Source organism: Typopeltis vanoorti, chromosome 18 (assembly GCF_054136105.1).
Source record: "Typopeltis vanoorti isolate ZY-2024b chromosome 18, IOZ_Tvanoo_1.0, whole genome shotgun sequence".
Lineage (NCBI taxonomy): Eukaryota > Metazoa > Arthropoda > Arachnida > Uropygi > Thelyphonidae > Typopeltis > Typopeltis vanoorti.
In genome coordinates, this window is record NC_143566.1 from 44,373,426 (window position 1) to 44,386,051 (window position 12,626).

At 38.3% G+C, this 12,626-nt stretch overlaps 1 protein-coding gene across 1 annotated transcript in view; it reads right to left on the bottom strand.

The window, feature by feature from the left end:
• The window catches only part of LOC150096624 (CD109 antigen-like), a 930,782-nt gene that overhangs the window by 14,491 nt on the left and 903,665 nt on the right, over positions 1-12,626 (bottom strand). Inside the window, exon 33 of the mRNA XM_090407963.1 lies at positions 9,969-10,134. Within this exon, the coding sequence (XP_090264089.1) occupies positions 9,969-10,134 (166 nt within the window). The remainder of the gene's footprint in view (positions 1-9,968; positions 10,135-12,626) is intronic.

The following is a 12,626-nucleotide window of genomic DNA, read 5'->3' on the forward strand; positions in this document are numbered from 1 at the left end:
GTGTTACATTGCACAAATAGTGAAGACGTCACAATGAATAATGGCAATCATGTGGAGGACCCTGCCATGCAGAAATAGAGGTAATGATGCCATTGTATAAGGTCTCATGAGGATCAGTGCACAGATTTGGTCACTGGGTTTTCATGGTGACCAGGATATGTTGGAAAGGGTCCAGAAAAGATTTACAAAGATTTTCAGTAGTCTGGAGTGTGGAGAACAAGGACAGATTGAGAAAACGTAAATTGCGAAGACTCATGAATTGGAGGAGGAGCAGCAGGAGAAGAATATGACTAAGACATATAAGCTAGTCAGGATTGTTATCAAATTGATATGGAAGAGATTTTTCATAGAATAGGTAGAACAAGGAGGATGGAAACAGTGGAGTGAAGAGTAGGTTCTTTATATGGAGGGTGGTTGGTGAGTGGAATGCATTGTCTGAGTGTGACACACTGAATCAGTTTATTATTATTATTATTCAGGCCTCCATGGAGTCAAAAGACTCTTCGTGGGAGGTCCTTCCTAAGAAACACAAAGTCTATCAAGACTCATCGAGGGGAGGTCACCCCCTAAGAAACACAAAGTCTATCATACCACTCCTTGAACTCATTGACCGTTCTCACTCTCACCACTCCATCAGGCAATGCATTCCATGGTTCAACCACCCTCCATGCAAAGAAACCACTCCTCACCCCTCTTGCTCACAGTTTCCTTTTGTAACTTCCAGGGATGGCCTCTTGTCATCTGGAAAGGTCCAGAAAAGATTTTCAAAGATTTTCAGTAGTCTGGGGTGTGGAGAACAAGGACAGATTGAGAAAACGTAAATTGCAAAGACTCATAAATTGGAGGAGGATTTTAAAACGAGGTTGGATGAGCTTTGTGGGAAATAATGCGAACATCTCATGATGAGTCTCCAACTCTATGGAGGTCAGATGTTAATAATAATAATAATAATAATAAAGACTTTTTACTTCTTTCAGTTCATAAATTATTATCATTACTATTCATATTATTACCTGACATCTCCAGGGAGTCCAAAGACTCATCGAGGGAGGGCACCTACTCTACAAATTTCCATCTCCACCACTCAATCCACCAACTACTGTGAACCACATCATCTACACCAACTCCATCTACTGCCTATCACCACCACTAGTATTTTCACAGACAATCACAAACATTCATGCCCAAAGTGGAATTCGAACCTGAAGCCATTTAGCTTGAGAGCGGATATGCTACAACTCAGCCAACCTGGCCGACAATCAAATTAAAAGAGACTAACTCTCATATAAATCTGATGTACTTCTGGAGACCAAAATAGTTCTTTTATTCCATAGTAGGTAGGAATAACCTGGATTAACTTACAACATTTTAAAAATATTATTCTGCTAATATATTTAGCCTTCAGTAAAAGCTTGCTGTATCCATTGCATTTTTTTGAAGTAAAGCCAAGAAATTGGTTTCAATTTTGGAATATACTTTATAATACAATATGAGTGTAAATGTGTGTATTGGATTACTGTGGTCACCTTGCTTTTAAACGATGAGAATAATTGAAGAGGCCCTTAGAGAAGATTGACTAAGGTGGTGTCGTCTCAAGAATGTTGGTTATGAAGAGAGAGAGAGATTAAGGAAATTATTATTATTATAATTAACATCTGACTTCCATGGAGTCAGAGACTCATCGTTGGAGATACACACTATTGTACAAAATGCTCATTCAGCCGTGCATTAAACTGATTCAATGTATCTACATTCCAATCACAAACCACTCTGCATGCAAAGAACCTGCTCCTCAGTCCTCTGCTCACACCAGCCTTATACAGCATCCAGTGAGGGCATCTTGTTCTGACCTCTGTCCCAATCTATGAAAAATCTCTTTCATGTCAACCTGATAATAACCCCTGATTAGCTTATATGTCTCAATCATATTCCCCCACCTTCTTCCTATTCACAATGTTTTGCAACTTACATCCTCTCAATCTGTCCTTATACTCCAAAATTCAAACACCACTGACTAACTCTGTGAATCTTCTCTGGACATTTTCCAACATATCCTAATAACCATGAAAACCCAATGACCAAAACTGTGCACAATAATCCATATGAGGCCTGATCAAGGTCATATACAATGGCATCATAACATCTTTATTTTGCATGTCAGGTTCCTCTGCATCATTGCTATTATACAGTGTGACATATTCACAACTTCTGCAATGTGGTCCCTAAATTTCAGGTCCTTGTCCACCATATCTCCTAGATCTCTCATCTCCTCTACTTCCTTTAAAATTTCTCCATCAAGTGTATATTTTGCATCCCATCATTGCTTACCAAATCTAAAACCTTACTCTTTGCAACATTGAACTGACTGTTCCATTTACCTACCCATTCATACAATCTATTCAAGTCTGCCTGTAAAGCCATAATGTCCAATTGACTCTGAACTGCTCTCCCCTTTAAATCTTCTGCATATCATTAGTTAAACCCATCCTAATATCATTAACATACAAATTGAACAACAATGATCCCAAAACTGACTCCCTGCTGAACCACTAATCAGATTCCTCTTTTGGGATACTGCACCCTGATATATAAAACTTTCTGACAGTCAATCACTGATCCAACTCAGAAATCTTCTATCCAATCCCTTCTGAATCAATTTATTTAACAGCTAGTCATGTGGCAGTCTATCAAAAGCTTTTGCAAAATCCAAGTATACCACTGTATATGCATCTCCCATGTCCAAGGCATTTGTCACCTTCTTATATTACATAAGCAAGATAGTAAAACATGATCTCCCTGTAGCAAACCCATGCTGATAACCACAGAGAATACTGCTGTTACCAACTCATTTCTGTATCCTACTTCTCACCAATCTTTCCAATATCTTCACCACAACTCCAGATATAAAGATTGGCCTATAATTTGAAGTTACAGTTTTATCACTGCTTTTATGCAATGCAACAATTTTATACTCCTTCCACTACCATTGAACCTGTGTTGTTGTTGTAAGACTCTCATTAAACAGACATACCAATTCCCTTAAGATGCATGGTGATATGTCATCAAATGCTATTGATTTATTGATATCAAGTTTATTTATTTCTTCAAATGCCTCCTGCTCACTCACAATTATGCCATCCTCTCTTATGTCCTCTACACTAAAGTTCTCATGATCCCACACTAATCAGGATGAAACACTGTCATAAATTTGTCACTGAATACCTCAAGAATGTCTTGGGAAGCAGTTACTTTCTACCACATTCATCCATTAACATCATCTTACCATGATCATTCTTCCTTCTACTTGCCACATATCTAAAAAACCCTCTAGGGTTTTTCTTCACCTGTTTTGCCAATTTGTGCTCATACTGCATTTTTGTTTTCTTTACTAACTGAGTCAATCTCTTAGCTTGTTATTTATACTCTTCATTAATAATATTGATTATTACTATTATTAATCTTGTACTGCCTCCAAAGTACCTTCTTCATTCAGATTTCATGTTTAAGCTCCTCTTTCATCCATTTTAACATATTCAGCCTTTTGTCCTTCAGAATACATTCACACATTGATGCTGTTATGTATTTCCTTGTCAGATCTCAAGTAGCATTTATTTCCTTATTGCTCAACTCCTCATTCCATGCTATAACTCCAAGCTGTATGATTACTTCATGATCACTCTCACCATCTCACCAGCTGGAGGAAAGTGTGAAACCCCACTCATAATTACATCCTCAAATGAAATTATCAGATCTAAAACTCTTGATCCTCGTGTGCCCTTCTTTACATGCTGCCAGATATAGTTACCTCTCAAGAACTCGAGAAATTAATTTTCCTTATTTCCAAATGCTATCTCTCCATTTCAATCTATACAGCCATACTTAATATTACTCATAATAATTACCCTTCATTTGTTCACTAATTCAAGTTGTTTATACATTTCTTCATCACCCTCCACTTTCACGGTCCTAAAACAGCATCCAACTACATCTGTGTCCCTGTCAACCTCATAACCATCGCTACTATTTCCCACTTTCATGTCTACCTTATGTGGACATAATTTCTCTGCTATTATCAGCAGTGCTCCCCCCCCACACCTCCCTTTTTGTCCTTTCTATCCTCATGAAAAATACTGTATCCTTCCATTTGTATTACCATTAGAATATCATCATCAATCAACCATGTTTCACTTATTCTAATGATTTCGGGATAAATAAACTCAATCAGTGACACCATTTCATCTCCCTTATTGCTGATATTTATTACATTTTTAAACAAACACAGCAGTTCATTTTTAGGTCTAAAACCAGACCTATCCAAGCCACTTGTTGGTTGTGATTTCCCAACCACAACTGCCCAATCACCTATATCACTTACCACATATCAGGAGATGTTTAGACAGTTAAGTTTGGAAAGTGCAAGAAGAATGATTGTTATGGGAGATTTTAACTACAGTAGTATAAATTGGGGAGAGGAAGATGCATGCAGCAATAAGGGAATGGAATTTCTAGAATTCTTGAGGGATAAATTTCTTAGGCAACATGTTATAGAGGGAACAGGAGGTTCAAGAATTTTGGATTTGGTTACAGCATCAGAAGAGTTGATAACTGAGATGACTTCTCTCCCACCAGTTGGAGAGAGTGACCATATGGTTTTGACTTGGAAAATGAATAGACATGCAGGAGTATCAAAGAGACAGGAACATATGTGAAATTATAAGGCAGGTGATTATAACAGTCTAAGGCGTCAACTTGGGGAAGTTTCATGGGGGGAGGATTTGGAAGGGCAGGATATTATTAGAGCGTGGGAAATTGTGAAAGAATATTTGTTAGCAGCAATGGTAAGTTGTATACCATGAGTGAACAAGAGGACACAATTTGGAGTAAAGTGGATGACAAACAATATTAAGCAGGAATTGCATGCAAAAAAGAGGATATGGAAGAGATATAAGGAGACAGGTGAAGAGAAGATGCATAAAGAATATAAGACACAGGCCAGAAGAGTGACTAGTATGGTAAGGAAGGCAAAACTGGAATATGAGAGGAGATTGGCCCTAAGATCCAAAGAAAATCCTAGGGAATTTTTTTAGCTATGTGGCCAGTAGGAGGAGAAATGATTGTGGAGGAATGACATTGTGGGATAAAAATGGGAATAGAGTGACTGATGTAGAGGACATAGTGGAATTGTTCAATGAACACTTTATTGGAGTATTTCATCCTGGAGGAGTCAGTTTTAATACTAGAGGGATGGGCAGGTTCGAGGTTTAGAGGTACAGGAGGAGATGGATGTCAATAAAGCTGTGGGACTGGATGGTATTTCACCAAGAGTTTTGAGAGAATGTGCTAGGGTACTGACAGTGCCTTTGACCTGGCTTTTCAATGAAAGTCTGGCTGCGGGAAAGGTGCCCATGGAATGGAAGGAAGGTAAGATAGTGCCATTGCATAAGTGTGGTAGCAGACTGGAAGTGTCTAATTATAGGCGAGTTTACATGTCATCAGTAGTTGTTAAGATCATGGAGAAAGTAGTGAGGGACCATATACAGCATTGGGCAGATGAAGGTGATGTTATCTGTGAGAGTCAACATGGATTTGTGAAGGGGCGCTCTTGTTTTAGCAATATGCTAGCCTTTTATAATAAAGTTACAAGAGCATTAGATGAGAGAAAGGCATATACTGCCATTTTCTTAGGCTTAGTGAAAACATTTGACAGGGTGCCACATGATAAGCTGATATTTAAGTTGCAGTAAATGGGTCTGGATGTCAGATTGGTCAACTGGATTCAGGATTGGCTGTCCGATAGGTATCAGAGAGTTGTGTATGGTGGGACAGTTTCAAGGAGGGTTACAAGTGGGGTCCCAGAGGGCTCAGTACTGGGACCTATATTGTTTAACCTTTATATCAATGACATTGTCAGTGGATTGCAAGGGGATATTCAGTTGTTTGCAGATGATGCGAAGCTGGGAAGGATTATTAGTAATAGTGCAGATGCGGTAGCCCTGCAAGAGGATTTGGATAAGCTAGATAGATGGGCAAATGAATGGGGGTGTCAGTTTAATGCAGTAAAATGCAAGGTCTTGAGGTTTGGAAAACATCGATGGGACGTTGCATATGCTATGGGAGGAGTTATACCGGAGGAAGTAGGGGAGACAAGAGATCTGGGGGTTGATGATTGATAGAAAACTGAAATTTACGGGACATATTGCAAAGGTGGTGAAGATAACACAGAGGATTGCTGCAATAATAAGAAGGACACTGACCTGCAGAGATAAAAGGGTTATCATTCCATTGTATAAGTCTCTGATCAGACCACACTTTCTCAGATTTGGTCCCCAGGATTTGAAGGAAATAAATTAACTGTGGAAAGGGTACAAAGGCAGATAACAAAGATGGTTTCAGGACTGTATCATGTTAGTTATGAGGATCGGCTGAGGGAATGTGGACTGCAGAGTTTGGTGGATAGAAGAAGGAAAGGTGATATGATTGAGATTTTTAAACTGTTGAGAGATGGTTACAGGGTTGACACTGGGAAGTTTTTTTGCTTGATTGAATGGCAGGAAGGAGTGATGACAAGAGGCCATCCCTGAAAGTTATGAAAGGAAACTGTGAGCAAGAGGGGTGAGGAGTGGTTTCTTTGCATGGAGGATGGTTGAACCATGGAATGCATTGCCTGATGGAGTGGTGAGAGCGAGAACAATCAATGAGTTTAAGGAGTGGTATGATACTTTGTGTTTCTCAGGGGGGGTGACCTCCCCTCGATGAGTCTTGATAGACTTTGTGTTTCTTAGGAAAGACCTCCCATGATGAATCTTTTGACTCCATCGAGGCCTGAATAATAATAATATATCTGCTCAGTGTCCACCTTGGCTTCTCCCATTTCCATGTTCCTCTTTCATTCCCTTTTCATTTCTCACACTACTACTGTTTCCACTGTGAAGCATTCCATCTCTTCAATACCACTCTCCTGATTTTTCACTTCATCTCTTGCTTCTGATCTCTTGCATGCATTACACACTGTACTTCCATCCAGCAATACTTTCCCCAAATGCAATCACTCCAAAGTTATTCAAATGCAACCCATTATGCCTGTATAATTTTATTCTTCCCTCAAACACATACCAAACATCCACAACCCTCTACACTGTTATCTTTTAATCTTCTCAATAACCTCCTGATATTTGCCCTCAAATGCTTATGTCCGCTTAGATCATTTGTCCCCAACACTAACTCTCTTGCTTGTTTCTTCATGTCCAATGCCTGAATTATCCTACTCATTCTCCCTCCTGGACTCTATCATTAATTAATTCTCTAACTATGAAATCTCCATATCTTGGAATCACTCGTTACCTCTTTCACTCTCTTTTTCTTTCATTCTATTCTTTTGCACACTTTCATTAGTTTCCACTATATGTCTAGTATCATCCGCATATTCCTTATTTCATTTTTCATTTTCAATAACTGTTTCATCAAATCTTGCATTCTGACAATTTCACTCTCTTTCACTTCTGCAGTCTAACTACCTCTCCTTCTGCCCTGCCTTACTTCTGTTTCCTCACCTATACTTCCTCTCATCTCATGTTCATTCTCTCTCTCTCTCTCTCTCTCTCTCTCTCTCCAGAAACACATCTCTTACACTCTGCCATGGATACATATTACACTCACAACATCGAATCATTTTTGAAATGCCATTTGCAAAGCCATGAAAATAGGAAAGAAAGAGGAGGGGTGATATGACTGAGATATATAAGTTTCTGAGGGGACTGTTACTGTTTAAACTTGGAAGTGGTTTCACAGAATAGAAGAAATAGCAGTGTAACAAGAGACTTGCAAAATGTGAAAGGCAGTTTCATAGAATGGATGGAAACTGGGTAGAACAACAGATTCCCTGGAAGCTGTATAATGCATATATAAACTGTATAAAGGTGTGAGAAATGATAGTGCGAAGCAGGTTTTGCAAGAAATGGTTGGTGAGTGTAATCCAATGCCCAAGAGTGTGGAATAAGAGAATGAGTTTAAGTCATAGTTCAATAAGCTTTGCACGCTTGTATGTGTGAGACAGAAGGGGACACTTGCAATGAATCTTTTGACTCCATGGGCCAGCCTGGTTGGCCGAGTGGTTCGTGTATCCACTCTGCAGCCAAAAGACTGTGGGTTCGAATCCCACCATGGGCATGGACGTTTGTGACTGTCTGTGAAAATACTGGTGGTCAGCAGATGGCATTGCTGTAGATGATGCGGTTTGCTGTAGTTGGTGGATTGAGTGGTGGAGACAGAGAGTTGTAGAGTAGGTGCCCTCCCTCGATGGGTCTTTGGACTCCTTGGAGGTAATAATAATAATGATAATTTTATGTCTTTCCTTAACATCATGTGGAGCTTGAGGGTTGATGGTAAGCAGATTAGGTATAAGATAGTGAGTGAGTGAGCAGGAGGTATATGACGAATTAAGTAAATTTGATGTTAATAAAAATTGTTCCATTTTACAAAGAAGGAAACAAGATTGAGGCTACAAATTATAATCCAATCTGTGTGTCTGGGGTTGTGGTTAGCATGTTCAATAGATTAGTGAGAACAAGGATTCAGCACTTGGATGATAATAGCAGTATTCTCTGTAATGCTCAGCATGTGTTTATTAAAGGGAGGTTGTGTTTTAGCAACTTGCTTATGTACTACAACAATATGACCAATTCATCACACAAGGGAGATCCATATATATAGTGGCATACACAGACTGTTCAAAGACTTTTGATTGGATTGCCACACCACAAGATAGTAACTAAAGTGGAATGGATGGGGTTGGATAATATATTAGTGAGTCAGATAGGTGATTGGCTGTCAGATAAATATCAGTGTTTGTGTTGTAAGGGGACTGGTATCCAAAAGAGGAATGTCACCAGTGGTATGTCAGAGGGGTCTATTTATTATTATTGTTCCAGGCAACTCCAAGGAGGTGACAGACTCATCGAGGGAGGCCCTAACATCATGTCAAGAACAACTATTCGACATTGACACAGTATCCATCATACCTTACCTTGAACTCATTCACGGTCATAGCACCCACAACAGACTCTGGAAGCTTATTCCACTCATTCACCACTCTCCAAGTAAAAAACCTAGCTCTAAGACCCTTGTCAACCACGCTCTTGCCCAGCTTCCATGCATGGCCCCTAGTTCTCCCACCACCAGGCATATTTTCAAAAATATCTTCTGGATCAATCTTATAGAAACCCTTCAGTAATTTGAATGTCTCAATCATATCACCCCTCCTTCGCCTATCGTCCAATCTCTGCAACCCACAAATCTTCAACCTATTCTCATAAGGTTCATTCCACAGACCTGCTATCATCTTGGTCACTCGTCTCTGGATCCTCTCCACTTCCTCCCCATCACGAAGAAACTCTGGTGTCCATAACTGGGCACAGTAGTCCAGATGGGGTCTTATCAAGGCTCGATACAGAGGAACAACAACTTATTTGTCTCTGCATGTTAAAGTATTTTTCAGAAACCAAGTGATTTGATGAGCTGATTTAGCCACTTTTGCAATGTGCCACCTAAACTTCAATTCCCTATCCGCCAACACTCCCAAATCCCTGGCCACATCGATCTCCTGGAGTACGGTTCCACCATCGCATTGGTGGAACCGTACTCCTGCAATCTTTTTTTAAGAGCATGATGGACTGACCATTATTCTAAGATTCCACTGAGAGCTGACATTAATAATGATAACAACATTACACCTAGTCTGCTATGGTCAAATATCTTTGCATCTATAAACCCAACTGTGGAAATTATAAAGTAGTTTATTGCCTTCATAGTATTATTTCAATATTTTAATGATTTAATGATTATTATAAATTTATGAATTTTAAATACATATTAAACAAGTTGAACAAACTCCACAATATATGCATAACTTAATTTTGCACACACACACACACACGAGAGAGAAAGAGAGAAATTTAGTTAGCTATTCATACCCTGTCAAAATAGATTATTACAACAGTGTCTTCTTCACCTGCATCAACCCGCTTTACTTTGGGAATCTGTAAAATGCTAGGTAAGGCATCAACATCAGCTACATAGCCTGAGGGTAGTCCTATTTCCATTATTGCCATATTTGTCGCTTCCTGCTGATCTGTCTGGCTATGTAAAGAACAAATGGCACTTTCTCATATTTTAGAAAAAAAAATTTTTGCAGCTTAAAGAAAAAAAAAATGATTTGCTATTATTTAATGGCTAATATAGCCTACTTTTGTTTAGGAGTGCTCCTTTTTTTACAATATTATTGTTTAAATGTTCTGGAATAGGGATGTTACAGTCAGAACATATTCCAGAACATTTAAACAATAAAAAATGCACCAACCAAAAGAAAAACAGGATACAAAGTACAGGAAAAACTGAGATAGTAGTCCATGCCCTTGAACAAAAACATACTCCACAAATCGACAAGGTCATAATATTAGACCTACAATACAATGAAACAATGCTTAGAATATTGGAAACGATAGCCATAAAATGTGATGAAAACTCGATAAATGTCCACCGACCCTACATAATCTTCGAGAGCTGGAAGCTCCATAACATAAAAATGTTATTATGTCTTATTATGTCACAACTCCGACCAATAGGAGACAACACAAGTACACCAAAGACAGAAACACCTAACCAACATGACATAGCATCCACTTCCCCCACGAGTTCCAAAGACGACGGTTGTCGAAACGGCTCACACCCAGTTTCTTCCACCTCTGACTTTTTCCCTTAAATCCCTCCTCTTCCCCTCCCCCTAAAAAAATTTCTATCTTCAGATCGTTCTCTCACCTAACCAACAAACACCTAATCAACATGACATAGCATCCACTTTCCCCACGAGTTCCAAAGACGACAGTTGTCGAAACGGCTCACACCCAGTTACTTCCATCCCTGACTTTTTCCTAAAAATCTCTAAAAACACATATAGTTGTCCAAAAGGAGACATCCAGTTAATTGGTGACCTTTTCCTCTCTCACATACATATTCCAGTAAGAAGAGGTATAAAGAAGAAATAATACCTGATACCTCTTCTTCTTTATGCCTTTATTAGACAGTTTATACAAAAAAGTTTTTATTGTTTTTTATACAGTAATGTGTTATTTTCAGTGGATTTGAAAATATCAAAGCATTCTTTAACCATTGTACCAGGCATGACATGTTTACACATCAATGAATACATGAATAGTATTCAAACTAAAATAACATTTGGATTCTATGTTAATTTATTTTCATGGTATCGATTACAACAAAGAGTGATAAGAAAATAATTAATATGATTAACTTATTAACTAATATTTTGCTGGTATTATATCCAGCATTTTCAGAGCATAAGAACCATTTGTTACAGTATAAGAAACAACAACAACAATTTGGTATAACATTGGGACTAGATTTAAAAAAATTGTAACAAACAACACAAGGAACTAAAGTCCTAATTTGGCACTATCTGTCAATGTCGGAAAAAGAGAGAAAACAAGTATTAATTAGATCTTACAATGACTGTTTCCAGATTTTTCGTAAATTTATACAGCTATACTTGTTGAGGTTTGGAGTATGTTTTGAAGCTGCTGTTGATTCCAAAAACAATCTCTCTGATTTATAATGACTTCTGTGTAGCACTATTGTTTTCTTCCATTTGATCCTGTATGAAGGGTTATCTAAGGCATAGTCTGCTAGACCTAACTTGTCATAACGATAGTGTCAGATGCATCTTTTATGTTCACCAAGGTGGATGTCAACAGTTCTTCCTGCCTGTCCATAGTTAGCCAGGTCACAAAAAACAGGGCACTTCATAAACTTCTGGAAGTGATAAGGAAGAGAGTTCATCCTTAGGTGAATGGATGAGAGTTGCTAATTCGACAGTATAGTGCATAGCTCATATTTATTAGATTTCTGGGGAGCATTTAGTATTTTTTCTATCCTATGGGAATTATAGCCATTGACTAAGAAAGTTTGATGAAAGTGAGTAAGTTCAGTGATAAGAGCATTGTCATTGGATGCCATATTATTGAGTGTGACTGTTGTGCATGACAGTGTGACTGTTTGTGCAAATATCTCCCTGTATGTGTGGATTTTCTATAAATAGAAAAAGATTGTGAAGTAGCTTCCTGATAGTTTTTATATACAGTCATTAGGAAATAATAACTGTCTGCTCTTCCTGGATACCCTAATGACACAGCTTCCTGATGGTTCATTATCTTTTTCTGTTTATAGAAAACCCACACATACCAGAGATATTTGCAAAAACAGTCACAACTGTATGGTATCCTAAAATCACCTTATTCTTCCACAATTTTTCTTAGCCTATTCTCAAGTATTCTTGTATAAATTTTACCTAGAACTCCCAGTTAAGGCAATTTGAATATAATTCTATAAATTAAAGAAGCCAAGAAGTTATATTCTCCGTTTAATCCTTTATCCAAATGTATGCAAACAAAGTTTTCACATGAAGTTACTTCATGACTGGGCTACTTGTATTTAGAGGCTAATGACTTCACACCAATTGCCTTAGTATTGCATAATGAAATGCACATATCCTTGTGTACATATATAATGGTATGCATTATGGGACGGGCCACTACCCAGAAGTGATATTCTGCATT